The sequence below is a fragment of the Phalacrocorax carbo genome, chromosome 15 (genome assembly GCF_963921805.1).
Source record: "Phalacrocorax carbo chromosome 15, bPhaCar2.1, whole genome shotgun sequence".
Classification (NCBI taxonomy): Eukaryota; Metazoa; Chordata; class Aves; order Suliformes; family Phalacrocoracidae; genus Phalacrocorax; species Phalacrocorax carbo.
In genome coordinates, this window is record NC_087527.1 from 7,712,569 (window position 1) to 7,731,842 (window position 19,274).

General features: G+C 46.0%; 1 protein-coding gene across 2 annotated transcripts in view; it reads right to left on the reverse strand.

Moving 5' to 3' along the window:
- The window catches only part of GRK3 (G protein-coupled receptor kinase 3), a 78,288-nt gene extending 59,727 nt beyond the window's left edge, over nt 1–18,561 (reverse strand). For both annotated transcript variants that reach the window (XM_064465892.1, XM_064465891.1), the window contains exon 1: nt 18,152–18,561. In XM_064465892.1, coding sequence (XP_064321962.1) covers nt 18,152–18,264 — 113 coding nt within the window. In that variant the 5' untranslated portion in view covers nt 18,265–18,561. The remainder of the gene's footprint in view (nt 1–18,151) is intronic.
- Nucleotides 18,562–19,274: the final 713 nt, after the last annotated feature.

Genomic DNA, 19,274 nt, shown 5'->3' on the forward strand with positions numbered 1-19,274 from the left:
CAACGTAAAAGGCTCATGCAAAATGAGGTACCACTGCCCATCTACAGCATCAACTCGCAGCGCGACAGGCAGCTTGCTGCTCCATCTAAAGACCGTGAGAGTTCAGAAGGCTACAGCCATGAACGTCAGCAGGCCTGTAGTCAAGTCACAAACACAGAGAGATTGTTGAATTCACAGAATTCAACATTGCAAATTATTTTATGAAAATTCAATCTTCATCTCTTAAAGCCGTTCCAGACATCACCTTACTAGCCTGAAATTTGCCTTGCTGTCTCAATACTGTGACTTTTTTAAGGGTTTTTTTTAAAGATTCTTTGAGTTTGAGGTACAAAAGAAATACCACTTTTCCCCACTGTAAATATTAATACTATCCAGTATAGAATATTAGTAATATTAGTACCTGTTCAGTGTAGAAGAGAATAACTTTTACACTTCAAGCTTAACATATCACTAGCCTACACCACACAGTGTGATGTTGCTAGAATTCCCCTTCAAGAATCTATATTTATCTAATAAGGTTTGAAAATCACGCAACTGAGCATAAACTGGTAAAAAAAGCCATCAGCGATTGCACGTAGTTCCCTTCACTGTATGCCACTGCAGAAGCAAGAGCACGACAGTTTAACAGAGAGCTCCCAGGCTTTCCCTGAGTTCGCCCAGTGGGGTTTTTATCCCAGTTAAATATTTATGGGTTGATCGGAAGGGTAGTACGGGGCTGCCACAGGGAGCTGGAGCACCAAACACCGTGTGTTTTTCCTCAAAACCAGAGAAACGAGACTAGAGGCAGAAGCACACAGGCAGTATCAGGTGGAGCCCTGGACTGGCCTTGCCTCGGGGGAGCTGAGCCCTGGGGTCACAGCACTTCCCAGGGGACATTCTGGTCATCGCTTCATTTCTTCATTCTTGCATCAGGTCTTAGCTTGCATCGTGTAAAATAAACATACAAGTCAATCAAGGCTACCTCGGGCTGTTAACATTGCAATTGCCATATATCATCTAGAAAATGAGCCAACGTAAGCTCCATTAGGCCCCTAGCTTGGCTGCAGTGCACTTAACATCTACTTTGCCTAATTTATAATGTCACAATCACTCATTTAAACCACATTAACAAAGATTTCCTTTATTTGTCAACTAACCTCAATATTCATTTTAATATAATGCCTATAAAAATTTCATACGGGCAACAATACAAGTAGATAAATTTTAATATCAACGTAGCCCAGCAGTACTGTGCCTTGGTAAAAGAACTATACTGTCATAGTATTAAGTCAAAATTTCACCAGACTTTTTCTGTTTCCAATTTTAAAACTGATATTTTCCTATATACTGTTTATTTTTATAAAAATAATCACAAATACCCTGTACAAAGTACTCATGCCCTAAACAAGATTGTTAAATATCACTCACATTTCTGCAGAAGTAAGACTGAGCACATAATCCTCATAAAATGAGGACTCTGAACTACTTCATGTCAGGAAAAAACTGAAAAAACTGCATCTGAAATGCAGCAGAACAGGCCAGTTCTCACAGAGATATTTTAACATTTTCTGGAGACAAAAAACTTTATTTCTGTGGTTATTTCTCATCCATTTTTTCTCTAAAGCCTCTTCATTAGTATATGCTTGTGCAGTTTTGGGTCCTGTACCGACAGAGCTCACCATGAGCAGCAGAGCCCTGCCCAAAAGCTGCACACCTCACAGACAGCCCTGCGAAGGGCTGAGACCGTCCCCTCTCACGTGCCTGCAAGGAGCCCCATCACCAGAGCCCCTGAAAAACCTCACAAATATTAACAAACACCTCTTCTGTCGTCTTTGAGGGAGGAAAGTATTGGTACTCCTCCTCAAATGAGGACCTGAGGCATGAAATCTGAATGACTTGGCCAGAAAAGAGTCTATAATAGAAGCCAAGAAATGAACTCGAAGGCCCTAAATCCCAATCTAGGAAATTATTCTATTAATAGTTTTTATGTGTATCTCAAAGCCCCACATGGAACACAGATCTATGAACACTGTGAACCAAAGCGAGAACTCCAGAGGGTAACCACCACATCAAGTTAAACAAGAATCGGGAGGGCTAAACGTTGTTAATCAGGTTTCAGACTATGAATTATTCAGTGACAAACTTGCTAGTCTTTTTATTTGTTCATTAAAAACTAGGTCTACTCTCTGCGCATTTTTACAGCCTAAACTAAATACTAATTTCAAATGAAGAGGAAGCAGTAGATAGAGATCATGTTCTGTACTCAGGAAAAGCAAGGTAGTAAAATAAAATTTATCATATAATTGACAGAATTGCAAAATTTGGCTGGCTGTTCAATGGGTAGATTTAAAAAAATATACATCTTAGCTTAACATGTTTAAACTGGTGACTGTAAAACTTCATTCTTCTTTTAAGTCCATAAAAAGTTAGCACATCAATGGCAAAATACCTCCAGTTGTACTGACGCCGTCACGTACTGGTGAGCACGGGCAGTAAAAGCCACCCGGCTTCCCCAGCAGGACCAGGCTGCGGAGCAGAGCGGCCAGGCTGGCAGGAGCGGGGGACGGCCAGCAGCACGCAGCAGCCTTCAGCCCAGGAAGCTTTAGGAGAGCCCTGCAGCTCTGCCCGCCTGTAGGCTCCTTCCCTCTGCATCCCTCTTCTCCCAGCCACCCCTTCCTCTTGTCTCTCCATGCTTGCGGGAGGACCGCTTACAAGTGAACGTGGTGTGCATCACCAAAGACCACAAACTTCCCTCTCCTCTGCCTCCCGGCTGACCCAAGCCCATCACTGCGCCTGCACTTGGAGCACTCTTCGGCAATGTCCCATTCCCACTGACCACTAGACCATTAGTAACATAATAAGCCTTTTTAATAATAATGACATCAAGAAAGCTTTCCTCTGCTCTAACAAGTGCACTGCAAGAAATTACATGAACATCTCTTAGTCTAGACAATGGGAGAAGATAATGAAAAATTTAACGTATGACTGAAGTGTCCAGGAAAACACTCCGATTGTGTAATGAACAAATCTCTCCAACGCTTCTCCTCCTCTCCTTTGACATCTAGTACTTCTGGTCTAATGGATAGCATGTCAAAGGAACAAAACGCTTCTGCAGCTACAGAATCTGAACAAATCTGTAAAATGATCACAGGCTACAGGAGTCCACATTGCATTCCAGCTTCTAAACATCAGGCTTTCAACCCTTCAAAATCATTTCTCCTTATCCATATGAATAAATAGGAATAAATTACACAGAGTAGATTACGACTACCCAGAATAATCACCTTCTAATTCTCACACGGAACTTAAAGGTAAAAATCCTACTGAGTTCAAAAGAAACAAAGCAGAATCCATATATTCTTCAGAAGGATGGAAAATTTTGGAATGGAGCCTAGCACGTTCCACAAACAGGAAGGAAGGTTCCCTCTCTGCCTTTGTATATTGACTCATTAGTTGCCCTAAATGTAAACAATCTGGGATTAAAAGCTGCATTTCACAGAAAAGTAGCCATTTCTGAAAAGCTTTCCTTATCCAAATATGCTTTCAGCGCAAACAATGCACTAATGCGAGAAGCGGACTTTTTGCATAAGTTCATCTCTGTTCACAGCATGATTACCTTAATAGCAACACTCAAAATACACAGAAACAAAAGCTGGCTAAAAACGAAATCTAGGGAGACTTCAGAAACAAGAGCATATCCGACTGTACCGTAGCAAAACCTTTTGTCCATATATTTTTTATTTCAGAGACGAAGAAAATAGCAAACAACAAAAATTTCAGAAACGCTCAGTTTGCTGTCCACATACCACAAGTCAACTGAAATAACAGGACAAGTATATTTAGGGGAAATCAAATATCAGGCTTAAAATCTCGTGAGAAATGCAACTTGGAGTCTGGATACCTCTTTGCTGGTTGAAGCGGGTGCCTGGGAGCACGGCGCAGCCCTTTGCCCAGTGACCAAGCAGGCAAGGGAGCTGCAGCGGCCCCAGGGCCGGGCGTGCAGGAGCACCCGTGCCGAGGTCAGTCAGAGAGACCTAACGTAGCAGTGAGACCGTAAAGAAGCTCTTGGAGAGGTTTTTTTAATCTCAGATAAAACAAGCATCTCGATCACTGGCAATGCAAATGGTACCCACATAGCGCCTCATGCTGATGTTGAGGGGTGTGGGCAGCAGGGTGCCGCAGCATGGATGTGGGTGCTCAGCAGGCTCATCTCTTGCAGCCACAGGAGAAGCTGCCCTTAAAGAGCGAGCTTAACAAAAACACCAGGCTTGTGAAGCAGCTCAGGGCACCCTGCCTGCCCAGAAGCAGGCAGAAAGATGACTATCTGCATCGTCATCAAACTATCAACTTTGTGAACAGCACAGGTCGCTCTAACCTGGTCAGCTCCTCCACCTCCCCAGAAAAGGGGTTTATTACAAGCGTGAGCTGAAGAATCTGTTAAAAGGAGCTTTAAGCTGCATCTTGAGGCTCTAGTTACTATAGCCAGGATCCTGGTCTTTCAGACTTGATCAAAGAAATCCACTGAAGAGCAACCTTCAAGGTTAAAATACATTCTGTAATTAAGAAGTTCTCACTGTCTACAAGCGTGCACGGTGGCATGCATCTTGACAGGACGCAGACAACAGTCACAGTGCCAAGGTCGGTACAGGCAGAAAATGCCTACTTGAAAGCACATCTCCTGAAAAACTAAGAAGAAAACACATTATGCTCTTCTTAACACAGATAAGGACATGTGTAAGCAGGAGCACCACTCACCCACAATCCTCCCTCTCAGGCGAGCTATGCCAGAAGCGGCAAACCAGGAGGTGCCTTAGCGAGGGAGCTCAGCCCAGAGCCAGGACCGGCCCTCGGCTGCAGCCACGCACCAGTGCCGACAGGAATAGTCGCTGCTGTTGCTCCCCACTCCCTGCCAGATCAGTAATATTCTGTGAATCCAACAATAAGCATACCTATAAGAAATGAAAATTCCGCTGTCTGTACGACTGTATCTGCAACTGCACAGCCCGTGGGATGGCCACGGAGCCCGAAGAACAGTCCATCAGGGAGCCCGAGTCAGCGCAGGCAGCCAGGAGCCCGACCGCAGCGGATGTGGGCATATGCAGGCAGCAGAAGTTATGGAGGGGAGTAAAATAAATAGCATGCATTTTGACATTTCCTAAAAGTTCTGCTATTAATTTCAAAGACGCATGGATTTTGTCCCCACAGGTTTGTTATTCTAAATTATGCAGGAGTTTTTTTGAAAGCATCTCGCACCTAGGAAATGGAATAGGTAAAGCAAGACGCGATGGTACGTATACACATACATGTTCTTTACTATTGGAAATGGATCAAGAAGCTACTTACTACTGGCCTTCTTACTACTGTATCTTAAAGGAGCTTTTAATTCTTTATCATAAAAGCACATTATTTTTTCTTATAAATCAATGAGTTCACATTTGTGGGATATTATCTTTTGTACAGACACACACATGCACACCACAGCTTGAAAAAAAATGTTTGCCCTTATTGCAAGCATTAAAGAATCAAACCTACATTAAGAATGCAGTTATACTCACTAATGTATTCATCTATAAGCTGAAACAGAAAAAGGAGAACAGAAAAACAAAACAAGAATGAAATGGCAGCTTTACAGAGACTGGACTGAGGAGAGCATAATTCACTATTTAACTCCACCAATATTTCCTGTATCGTCTTGGGCAAGTCATAAACATTATCTGCCTCAGTCTGTAAAATAAAGCTGTATTTCCTTTTTTCCCACCTCTTTGCCGTCAGGGCAGGTATCATCCTTCTGCCATGTGTGTATTCTGTAGCCAGCACACCAAGCTATTGATGGCTCCTGGCACATCCAAAAACTACTCAACTGCTGGTAATTATTTCAAGAAAATGCTAGTTATTCAGCAACTAAATTACCACTGCCTTTGACTGCCAACCGTTTGCACTGCCCCTCACCGCCTTCCCGCTCCCTGCCAAGTCAAGCATCCCATTTCCACACTGGACAGCCACCTTCCATTTATTCTTGTCTGCTTTCTCCTCTCCCTTCTTGTTATCACTCCCCACTTCCCTCTCTCATCTTGCTCTCACCTTGCTTTCCGCACCTTATTTATCAAGTCCCCTCATCCCATCCAGCTTTCATCTCTACTTTCTTCTTTGCCTTCTCATTCTGCACAAACGCACCAGCCTGCAGACGCAGGGAAGTCTCACAAAGCCCGCAAAGACCTGAGCTTGCCTGCAGTCAGAAAATAACTAAGCCTGCTTAGGCCCAATTTCAAATGAGAAGAAAATCTGAAAGTCTGAAGTGTAACACTACCAATGTGTCATTAGTAATACAGTCTCTCCTTAGAAGTATTTTTACTGAGGTTTTGCAGAGTAGAAAAAAAACCAAGTCACGTAACAGGAGTTGACAGGGAGAAGGAAAGAAACATCTCAACATAAATCTGAGAATAAATCTGTGTGACTGATTACAAATGATGCTATTATTTTCTTGTAATATGTTCATCACTGGCATGAAGTACCCCACCAACTGAACAGAAAACTCCCCTTGAACAAGACTCTAAACTGCAATGAGTCACTGGACCACAGGCCTCAGGTCAGTCTAACACTCCACTTTGGGGGTGAAAGCGAAGGGCAGTCACTTGATGCAACCAGTAAAAACCAGTTAGCTTCCCTCCTATATAAAAGGTTAAAAATAGCGAACGTATAACAAACCATTCAGTCCATTCTATTTTGCTTCCTCTCAGACTTGTACCCAGTTCAAAGTTCAGCAGAAGTGAATACTTCTCCAAATGATTTGGTTCTCAGATGCCGTAGAAGGTATTTTGCACATTGCAACTTTTGTTCAAGCGATTAACGGAGCAAAGTAAATTCCCAGCATATGAAGCCAGAAAGGACCATTAGACCATCTAATCTGATACATTTATCTATTACTGGAAGAGGAAACAAATTATTAGAAGCCTGTGAAAAAACATTTTTGGACAACAATGAAACAACATGGAAAAAAATATGTTCCTTTTATTCTTTTACTTTTGAGCATCCTATAGCATTACTAGAATACCCGTGACAGCAATGCAATATCCAATTGACTTCATTATTTAACAGAGAAATAAAAATGATCACTGGTGCTACATTAATTAGTGCACATGCTCATTCTACTCTTTGTCTCATCAGCTGACAAGTAAAGCAGCAATGAGCGAAACCAGAGAGTTTCATTTCTCTCCATAAACCCAGCACAGCCACATACAAGCCCACACAGCCCCAGCTGGGTGCGTACCCACTCACACAGCGGCGGCGCCTGCAGGACAAACCCCAGTTATTCTTGCACTGGAAGTCACACAGGACAGGAACGGGGCTCTGCCATTTTCTATCCCAAGTCCACCCATTTCCATCCCATTTTCTGCCTTTGCACACCCTCTAAAGTTTATGCTAAGCCCACTGCCAAGTCACTTCACTGCAGTGAACTAATGCTCTTAAAATTGTCAAGGATTATTAATAGCATATTCCACTCAAGAACCCTGTTTGCGATGGAAGGGATTAAAGATCAGCAACACTTTCCCACAACCCCCCTCTGGTGCATGCATCTCATCCAGGAGACGAAGCAGCTTCACTTATGCAAATTATATTAATGGAGAAAGTTTACAAGGGAGCCAAAAGCAATAGCTATGTAGCTACGATTTCAAAATACGCACTGCCCTCGTATTCCTTGAGGATCATTTGCATTATCATTGCTGAAATCTGAAACTAATATAAAAGCTTCTAAGTACATGAATTTTTCAGGAATAATTACACTGAATTGTAATGTCAAGGACTTGCCCTTCCACCAGAACGCTGCTACTGAGAAATTACAAGAACAAGAAATTGGAGCAAAATCGTATCTCCTTGCTCCTACTGCAATTAAGTAATTTCATCAATCATAATTTTTTAAAAAAACAAATACAAAATTACTCAAGACATGCCAAACTTTTTAATCTTTCCGTATCTATAATATGTTTAGAACTATCTTTAAAAGTAGCATGCAAGTATAAACATTAACTGAGCTACCAAGAACTATGGCCAACATTGACTGAAGCATGCTACGTTCGCCTGTGATCTATTTATTCATTTATAGTCTCAGGATGCAGTTTTGCAGAGACCTAAATGTTTATTTGCACTACCCAAATCCATCATAAAGTTGCTAAAACTGGACCAACGATCCTGCCCCAAAGGCCTTTGAACTGGAAGCGTGACAGGGTCAACAAGTACAATTCAAAGCAGTGGCAGAATGGCACAGAGCCATTACAGCCAAAACGTTTTTTTCTTTATAAAAGTGCATCTAAAAGGTTTAGCAGTGCAGGACTGATCAAAAGTGAAACTCTGAAGAATTATTTGGCCTAAGAATCAGATCTTCTCAGAACTCTTTTAAACAACAAGTGAAAACTACAGAAATGTTCCCGTATTTTTTTCTCCCCCAGAGGAAACTATCCCCTTTGAACAGGCAGGCATCCCTCCAGAGCCTTGCATCCCAAACACCGCAGCAGCAATTCTCCTGAAGCAAAACTAAAAAAGAAGTGTAAAATTGTCTTAATTGGTTTTTTGCTCCTCATTGTGCATTCTAACCTGGCAGTTATTTTAAGGTCCCAGAAGTAAGGGAGATCTGAATGAAGTAACCATGATCATTAGAACAATTTGGAAAGAAGACCGAGAAAATCTGGGGTAAAAATTATTTTAAAACAAAATTTAAAAATCAGAGGATTGATACAGAGACGCAGAATCGCTTAAATGTGAAAATGAACAGAATGTGATAGGGAGGACATTGGGAAGCCAGGCTGGAGTCTTAAGAAAAACAGCAAATTATGAGAAAGCTCAGAACTGAAAGTCACCTCAGAGGCACTACCGCGGCTATCCTTACAGCCCACCGAGGGCTGGGAATCAAAGCCAGGAAAGGCCAAATGCTAAAGGGTAGCCAGCAGCTGCCCAAACCAAATTCCTTCCCAACCAGGTCTGCTGATGGTGCAGCCAGGCTTGTTTCACCAGACACTTAGGGCCTCAAGAGTAAAACGCCTACCCATGTTTCATCTTCATTTAAAGTTCAGCTTAGCAAAGACTTGTATTTCACAGAGCTTGCTTCCCCTTCTGAAATTAAGACAGAAATGTAATAAATAGAATAGCAGCCAAGTAGCATCCACAGAGCTGTCATGTGGAGGCTGAATTCTGCGCTCAGCGCCTTGGGAGGGGGGGGTCTCTTCCCCTAAGGCTTGAAGCACTGAGTATTTTATTGGGTTCCCCAGTGTTTTTTAATTTTCTGGAAGAACGAGGAGCTCCTGGGAGCTCTTTTCTCAATCGTACCTTAAGCAGAGGTAGCAGCCCCTTGTGGGTGACGAGCACCCATCCATCCCCAGCTCTGTACAGAGCCTCTGCAACGTGCATCCCCGCGGAGTCCCCCAGGGCTGCAGCGCAGTGCGGGGAGGTCGCCGTGCAGCTGGTGCTTGTCTGGTGCGGTGTATCGCAAACACGCTGCCTCAGCTGGACGGATCTTCTGTTGGCATTTAATGAAGGCTTTGATTTGCACAGCTCTACCAGCTCCTGAGAAATCTGCCTTTTCCCCAGTTCCCTTCTCAATGGGACATGACACATGCTGACAGGACAAATTCCTGGCACACTGGAAGGGGGCTGTGGGGTTTCTATATGGAAGTGGTTTCTCCTAACAGTCTCAGAAATTTTTATTTATTTATGCAAGGCATATTTATATACATGTTTGTTCAGTATTGGAATTATTTTCTTGGAGAAACTAGTAAGCATGGGGTGAAGCTCTTTCTGTGGAAAACAGCCACCTTTTCTAAAGCTAGAAACTGCTACATCAATTCAGTTCAATTAATTATGTGATTTGCTTTATGCACCTGGACGTGACGGATCCTGATAGGTTCTTTTTTAATTTTACTAATTACCAAAAAAAATGCTATTACTGGTAAGAAGATTAAACCAGGCCATTCCACATGATTTCACCAGAACAGAAACCAAGAGCTGCATACATTCATTTCCTGATGTTATAGTTCCAGCGTTTTGCTGAAAATATTTCACATGGAGGGTCCAGGCACTGAAAAGCCATCAGATCTACAAAAGGATTAATAGCTATGAGGTTTATTAATTTTACTGAGAAGACAAGTCTGCCTGTACATATCTCCCACTAGAAACACCAAGCGTGCTCCGTGTGCCACAGCTCAGCCGAACTCTCTCCAGTCGATGCACAAAGGAAGGACATAGACCTGTTGGAGCAGGTCAAGAGGAGCCCACAAAAATGATCCGAGGGCTGCAGCACCTCTCCTGCGACTACAGGCTGACAGAGTTGGGGTTGTTCAGCCTGGAGAAGAGAAGGCTGCGGGGAGACCTTACTGCGGCCTTCCAGTACTTAAAGGGGGACTACAGGAAGGATGGGGGTGACCGCTTTAGGTTCTGACAGGACAAGGGGTGATGGTTTTAAACTAAAGGAGGGTAGATTTAGACTGAATAGAAGGAAAAAAGTCTTTACAATGAGGGCGGTGAAGCGCTGGAACAGGTTGCCCAGAGAGATTGTGGAGGCCCCATCCCTGGAAACATTCAAGGTCAGGTTAGGCAGGGCTCTGAGCAACTTGATCTAGTCAAAGTTGTCCCTGCTTGCCACAAGGGGGTTGGACAAGATGACCTCTAACGGTCCCTTCCAACCCAAACCATGCTATGAATTGCATTCTGTGATGCACCCAGCCCTGGCCGCTGCTCCAGGCAAGTCCCAGCAGCAGCACCCGCAGCCCGTCCGCACCAGGCGGCGGCTACCCGGCTCCGCACAGGATCACACAGATGCGTTACACCTACAATGCAACATCACATTATGGAAGCTTTCCCTCAAAACATCCCTAGAAACATCCCTCTGTTCTTAGCACAGTAACAGAAGTCTGCACACTGATCTGTTTCCAGACCGCTCTCATTTACCTTTCTTCTTAATTAAGGTAACGATGCCCAAGGGAAGGTCTATGTTTCAAAACATAAGCTTCAGCCTTATAGCATCCCCCAGGAGAACTAATTGGAACATCTCTCTTAAGGCCAGATCTCTCTTTCCTCTGCCCAGACACGCTTCAAGTAACGTATGCCTGGGAGCTGGGACAGTCCAGGGCCTCCACTGCTTATCTGAAGCTCAGAAAATCTAACTTCAACCCCTGTATCTACCAAACGTCCTATGCATGAACAAAGGTACGTCATTTATTTTCTCATTGACTTAGCTTCTGATCTGTACAATACAGGTAACAGCGTCCTTCTTCCAGACTCTTATTTCTTGTCTATTAAAGCTGCAAGAGCTTTGCAATGACACCTTCGTCTTCCCATGCTCTTCTGTATAGGCCTGGCTTTTTCTTAAGGTATCAGACACTTAAGTTACAATAAATAACAACCTGAATTCCCAAGTGAGAGAACACCCAACTGGTTTGAAGAGAAGCACCCACGGCAATCAGGAGCCCTCCTCTACAGTGTCCTACACTGATGGTCCGTATCCATCCCTAAAGCTTACATTTTTCCTGCTAAGGAAGCACTGTACTACAAAGCTAACTCGAGATAAAAAGCATGTACACTTTGTTAGCAGCCCCAGCCTGCCGTATGTACACTATTTTGAGGAAGCCATCTTTTTACTACCTTCTCAACCACACACTTCTACTGACAGCAAAGTTAGGAGGCTGAATTTCTAAACAAAATTTAACTACTGTCATCTATACTCGCCCTGAGCAGGACTAAGCTATTCCACAATAAAAACACAAATGTTCAGTCTTTCTTGTAATGCTAGTTCAGAAAAAAAACAAGTTCTTTCCCCCCCTCCTCAAACAGTTACCATATGAATATTCAAGCATGCCTTTTCACCCAAGCGACACGAGATGTGAGATATAAGATAAGCTTCAGTCCACATACTTCATCATTCCTGAACATGTAAACTAACCTTTGAAACATACATTTTTCTATGAATTGGACTAAACTAAATGAACAATGGCTTTCTTGACCACAATTGCCGATAATAATTTAATACTGGAAGTGAGAAAATAAAAAAAATAGAGGGATAGTCTGGGAGACGACACAAGGATGATGGGCAAGCGCAGTGCACTCTCGCGGCTCCCTGGGTAACCCGCTGAGCAGCAGAACTGCACCTCTGCCTGGGGGCCGGGGGCAAAAGGCACGCTCAAGTGTCTCAAAAGTGCTCTCACAGGTATTTTTAGCACTTCGAAAATGGGCAGATGCTCTGCTTTCTCACTGAAACGAGAAGACATTTACCATCTCGGAAATATCAGTTGCACCTACTAGATGGCAATGCTTTCGGAGCACAGTAACATGGAATGCATCCATTGAAGTAGTTTACTGCCCGCTTCATGAAAATGCCCAGTGAACTATGAGATGCTCCGATTAACGGGGACACTCTGACCTTGAAAAGTACAAATCCACACTGCTTGCCTCCTACACACACATACTTCAGGTTCACCTACAGCACTCACAATACTTGCCTGGCATACACCACATATTCAGCCAGCTTTAGCCCTCACCAAGCTTTACTTCCTTTACTCTTTGCTTCAACGTTCAGCTCAAACAGTGCAATACCATATAGCTGCGAAGTAATAAATTAGTTTATAAAACCATTTCATCTAGAACCCTTTATTCCTTCTGTAGTTTCACAAATTACATGTCAATGAAACCATTCTGAACAGTTTGAGTATCCTGCATGCTGGTTTTCATTTACTTCAAAATTTTCAGTTCTATTTTTAGTAAGTACTGGAAATGGTAAAAAAATACCAAGAAACAATCTTGCTTGACACTAAAAAAAAATTGTAAATGTCAAACAAAAACCTAAAGTGTTTTGAAATTTTAGACAGCCAAGCTTAAGAAGTTCTACTAAAATAATTTACAGTCATTATTGCTACAAACAAGCTTCAATAAAGCACCACCGCCTCACAGAGCTAAAGTTACCGTAACACAAATTCATCTGAATTAACCGTTAGATCCCTAATCCTTCATATCACCTCCTATTTAATTTTGCATTCACTGGCACCATTTCTGTGCCAAGCTCAGTAAATGCGCATGCCTTTGAAAAACCTGGGCCTACTTTTTTTCTGAAAACAGTACTTTTGAAGGTTTCTATCATGTGCCTTCAGATAGTGAGGAAGAAGTGTAATATAGCACCAGGCTTCCTGCAGCCAGTACATTCTCCAAAGAAACCACGTATAAAGTAGGGGGGTTTGGTATTAACATCACCGATGAGACACTTAGTCCCTGCTGTGCTGTGCCGTGGACCAACACCACAAAAAGGCACTCCAGGTCCCACACTTGCCATCGGAGACAAGCGAATGCAAATGGCTAGAGGCAGACAGGAAACACCATCAGTAAACATGACAAACACTGCGCCAACACAGCCAGCACCGGCAGATTAATCAGAAACTTCATAAGCTTCATAACAAAAGAGTGTTTTAATGAGGGATTTAGGGGAGGAGTTTTGTAGACCTGATGGCAACAAACAGCACGGACCAAAGCAAGTAGTAGAGGAACAACGGGAGCTGGCAGCACCAGCCAGCTAAAATAGTTTTCAATACCGTGGCATCAAGCAAGAGATGTTCAGTGACTTAAGCGCTACCTGCAGAAGCCCAAAATGGAACAGTATGCTTGAAGCCACAGGGACAAAAAACCACCCAGAAAGATGCAAAGGGATGACACAAGCATAATAGCAACAAATACAAAAATTATGTGTATAATTTTCAGGAAGATTCTCTTCGAGAGCGCACTTTAAATGAATAAGCACAACAAGAAGGCATTAAACAAAGCCAGAGAAAATACTGTCAAACTAACCAAGACTGACAGCAGAGAGACAGAGCCTGTAACTTAAGAGATGTTACAGAAGTTTCAAGAGGTACATGAACACACTGAAGGACACATCAAAGAAACAACTGAAATTCAGACAGAGAGAAGAGTAATGCCAAGAGAACAAAATTGAAAAAGCAGAAGCAATACACAATAGACTAACGATGCTTAACTCCTAGCGGGACACAGCGCTTGGGTTTCGCCAATATTCAGCACCGTAACAGGACGAAAGCAAATCACAAATATCTCAGGATGGAACTGGAAAAGAAAAAGCAACCAATGAACCTCAATTAGAGTTTTAAACAAGTTAGTTTGAATACTAGGTAAGAAAGCAAAGAGCACATCACAGACTAAACTGTCCCAGCGAGAAGCAGATGGGGTGCCAGTGAGTTAGTCTTCATCTCCAGAGGTCAAGTGAAGATGGGAAGATAACTGAGGAAAAATGTCATGTTGAAAGTCTGACTTTTAAGAAATAAGTGACTGCAACATGCCATTTTTACCCCAAGAGGGGTAGGATTCAGAGGAAGGAAGGAAATCAAAGAAAAAGGTTGGGAGAAAAATAAGAATTAACTTGAAAGGGAGGCAATTGCTGAAATAAGCAGCTTAGAAGAGGGAAGATGAGATGAGAAACATCCATGACTGCAGCAAGAGAAGCAGGAGAGAAGCCTGGACAGATGCATGCTATGTTTTGTTACCATGCCCTTGGTATTTGTACACCAAAAGCACCCTAAGCTTACGTGATGTTTATAGTAAGGAAGCTTTAATGTTAACTTTCCTGGCGAGGACGGCCGCAGCCAGCGTGAGGACAGCAGTGCTGTATGCAAGCCCTCTGCAAGCCCTGCATCCTCTTTGCTTCCAGTTACCTGATTTCCTGGTCTATTTTTCTCAACTTCACATTATGCAAATCCTTCACGCAAAACAGAAGCAGTTGCTGGCAAATAAAAAGAGTTGTTACACAGTGTTCTTCTACCCCCTTTGACCTAAATAAGGGAAGTCTAAAATTTACATGGAAAAGGGGAAAACTTCAGAAGTCTGCTGACTAGCCTAAAAAATTAAGAGTGCAGTTAATTTACTCCTTACCCCCCTAACTTAAAAGATTTTATGGTAATTCTGTAGAAGGTGGTTAAGGTTTCATGTTTGCTCATATTTCAATATGTATGTCTTCTTTTCTATTTTAGGTCCCGTTTCTGCAGGTCATTCTGCCTTTGACAGCCCTCCTGTCCACCCATGCGAATCTACCCACAAAACAGGATTTTGAGAAACAATGTAAAACCAAAAGGTACCGCAGCTTTCCAAGGTCTTGGCAAGGCTCTTCGGAATGAAAGGAGGAAATGCAGAAGGGAAGGAAAAGCAGATGACAGAGGATGGAAAAAGGGTTGTTTTGTTTTGGTGTTTTAAAAAAAAAAAAAATAAAAAATCAAAACCACACTAAGCCTCTTCCTCAGGCACTCTCGTCTCATTAGCGTTTTCTGTCCTCTTTCTTCCCAAACTGTGATATTTAACGATTTCGGTACAAAAAACAGTCTGAGGATGCTTCATGTAAACTCAACAATAATCAGCCCCACGGCCAATAAACTCTTCACCCTCATAGTTTATTTGCTGCTAAGCCTTGGCCTGCAGCCTTGGAATTTATTCTGCCTGCACTACAGCTATTTCCTTGTAAACAGGAAGCCCCCTCAAATTTGCATTACAGTAAACTCGGTGACTTCATTTAGTATCAGTCTTATCTCAGAAAGATAAAACCCCAACAGGTGTACCAGGCTCCAGCAAAAACACAAACTGTAAACGGGGTGGGGTAAAACCTTTGTAACATTTCTTGGGGAGATAACGTCAGCAGCACAGGACGCCGGGCAGTGGTTGCCCGCCAGAGATAAACCGACACCAAACGCATTCCTGCGAGGAGAGCACTGCAGTAAGGCCGAGCCATTTATTTTCAAGCGTGGATGTGATATTCCAGTGACCTTCCTGCTATCCATCCCAGTGACAGCCAGGAGCTGAACGTGACGACGGCTGCTCACAGCCCGGCGTTACAAAGCTGTGCTCACGCTCCTCCAAGGAGCTGCTCTCACACACACAGGGAAATTAAAAAAAATATTCGGAAAAATTGTTTGATTTCAAACTCGTAAGAGAGGCCTTTGTTGTCATATTCTCTTTTTTTTTATTGTTGTTACATCAACCTGCATTTAACCAGCCGACTTCTATAATTTTTAAATGAATCACTTTGCCAGTAATACCAAATATTTAAGCATACCCAACACACCATGTCTGTTTTAATGAGAGGGATCAAAAAAAACCAACCAGAAACCAGCACGAAGACATCTGACACCAGAATAACGGTCACAGTTTCCTACTGTATGAGGAAATCCCTGGTTTCAGTTAGAAGCTGAGATGTTCAGTCATTTCAAGCAATCTAGAACCGTTTGTGGTCCCAGCCTTAGGTAAGTCTCTGTTCTCATTTATGTCCACGCTTCCTCTCATTCATCTCCTGAGCTGTCTTACACATCCCCTGTCCCACAGCACCCCGGCACCGCTTACAGCTGCAAACCTCTCCCTCGCTTAAGGCCTCTCACCTTCTTCAGAGCATGACAGTCCGGGGGGGATGGCAAACAACCTTTTCCCTTTAATATTTCATGTAATCTGTAAACAGGTTCTTCCACATGCAGCTCTAGGAACGAGGCATTTCAGCCACCTAACCCTTCACCTTTCCTCCTACTCTGAGAAACTTCCTCTTGCACCCAGCTGCCGTTTCCTACCCTGCAGAGCCGAGCATGGTGAACCATCTCTCCGAGCTCAGGTAAACTACCAAACATCCACAAAAAGCAAATCCTGGAGAAGTTGTGCAGTACGCTGCAGGTTCTTCGGGCCTCATGCCGTGCTACGAGGCTCGTGCCCCGCTTTGCACAAGGGGATGTCGGTCCAAGTACCAGCTCTCGAGCCTCCCCACAAACACCCACAGTGCTGTTATTTCTCACGGTGTTGGAAGGACTCCTCCCCTGCACACCCTCCACACCCTCACCTTTCACCCCACCCCGGGGGGGGTCAAGTCCCCGCTGCAAACAGGGAGCACCGCGGCACATCACTAAGGACAGCAACAGACGTAACCTAAGCACTGACAAATGTAAAAGCTACCAGCACTCCCAGCCAGGCACGCCGCACCTCAGGTTAACAGTGTAGGCTCAATTCTATGGATATCATTTCTATAAGCATTTACACATTCCAGGAGGAAAAACGGGCACCTTCTCTCCCCAGAAAGCCGCCTTCAACTGGACCTTAAAAACCGACTGCCAAACTTCTTTATCCGAGGTATCATTGCATCTGCAAGGGGGATTAACGTGGGCTGGGCACCCCCGTGCCCCTCACCTCCCCCGGCTCTGCAGCCTCACTGCGCTACCCAGAATTCAAGCATAAAGGCAGAGAAACGAGAGAACAAGTGAGAAGAGGGCTTCAGTGATCTCTCGTTCACGGTACACAGCTAGGCTAGGCCACCAGCAGGCTTGCAAAGTGCCTATACATTTTGCAGTAAATTTTGGTTCAGATTTTCTTCTGTTGCAATATTTTGTTTGCTGGCTAAATCTTCATTTTAAATACATATTCACAGAGCCATGAAAGAGAAGGGAAGCTTACTTTTCATTTCGGCAATAAATAAGTAAGCGGTTTTATAACACATGCATAATCAGGGACTGTCGTTCAGAAGAAAAGCTGCTTTTACCACCAAACCCCAGGAAAATGACCTCAGCCTCGTCTGCTCACCCATGAGACCTGTGGAAGCCGACAGCAAGACCCAGACCTGCACTAGTTCATTGCTGTACAGCACCTCTGCTCCGTGAGCCGCTTGCTAAGAGAAAACCTCTCCCCCAAGTCCGTCCTCCCTCCCTGCATCTCCCTGCTCTGTTGTCAAACCTCATGAAGCATCGCCAAAAAAACAGCTCTGCAGAATAAAACAGTTGAGAATGATTCCGTTTGGTTTTACCATTTTATTTTGCTCACCACTTGAAGAATTTCTCACCCACTGGATGAAGCATCAAGTTCAGGATCAAATAAACACCCGAACCGTGGGTTTTTCTTTTTTTCCCCGGGAGAAGCGGGCTTCTCCACATCTCGACCCACCGAGAGACGCCCGCAGAAGTTGTTTCAAATAAACGCATCCAAACCCGACCCCCACTACCTGCCCCGGGCGCTGCGCCCCGACCCGCCCGCCCCCGCCGGAGGCCGCGGGGTGCCCGGGCACGGCGGGAGGGCCCGCCGCCACCGGACCGTTATGTCCAGCACCGCGGTGCCGGGAGCGGGGAGGCCGGGGCCGGGCAGGGGGTCCCGGCCGCCCACCCCACCCCGGGCCGGGCGGTACCTGGGCTCGGGCAGGGTGATCTTCTTGCTGGCCCTGGCCGCCGGGGTGCTCTTGCTCTTCTCCATCGCCATCAGGTAGCTGACATCGGCCAGCACCGCCTCCAGGTCCGCCATGTTCCCGCTCCCGCCGCCGGGCTGCAGATGGAGGCTCCGCCGGGGGCAGCCGCCCCCGAGGCGGGGGGTTGGCGGCGGGCGGGCGGGCAGACGAGGCGGGCGGCGGCGGCGGCTCCCCCTCCGCCGGTGCCGCCGAGCGCCTCCCGGGTGCGGGTATGCGGGGTGGGGGTGTGCGTGTGTGAGAGAGAGCGCGCGGGGAGGGGGCAGCGGCCGCCTCCCCGCCCTCCGCGCCCGGGTCTCGCCGCCGGCCCTGCGCGCCCTCAGCCCGCGGCCGCCGCGGCGGGCGGGCGGGAAACCCCCCCCGTCCTCCCTCCCTCCCTCCCTCCCTCCCTCCGCGGCCGTGCGCCGCCCCCGCCGCGCCGGGCCGGGCCGCAGCGCCCCCCGCTCAGCGCTCGCCCGCCCCCGCCGGGCCCATGGCCCCCGCGGCGCCGGGCGGGCAGGTCCGAGTGCGCCCGCGGGGCTCGGCGGCCATGGGCGGGCGGCGCGGCCGCAGGAGCTGCCCGGTGGCGGCGGCGGCGCGGCGTTAGGGGCTGCGGCGCGGCGGCGCCTGCAAAAATCCGGACCTGGATTCGGCGGCGGCGGCCGGCGGCGCGGCGGGGCCGGAGCTGGGGGGGGGTCGGGGGCTGCGGGGGACACCCGCGGGGATCCCGGGGAGGGGGCGGCCGCCGGCGGCGGGGTCCGCCCGGCCCCGAGGGGCGCCGGCAGACTGGCGGCATCGCCCCCCCCGCCCCCGCCGCAGCTGAGGGCGGGAGGGGGCAGCCCGCTGACCCCGGGCAGGCAGCGATCCAAACCCCCGCCGCTATGGGTTTATGTATCTTGGGCAACCAAGGAAGCGAGCGCAGGGTCCGCGTTGTTTATTGATCTCAGGACGTGGTTTGGGGGTGCGGGTGCTCCGCGGGACACCCTCACGTCAGCCCCGCTGACAGCAAGGGGGGACGCGAAAGCCAAATCCGGCGTGGCGCAGCACGTGTGCGCGGTGCCGCCGGCCACGCGGAGCCGAGGAGCGCGAC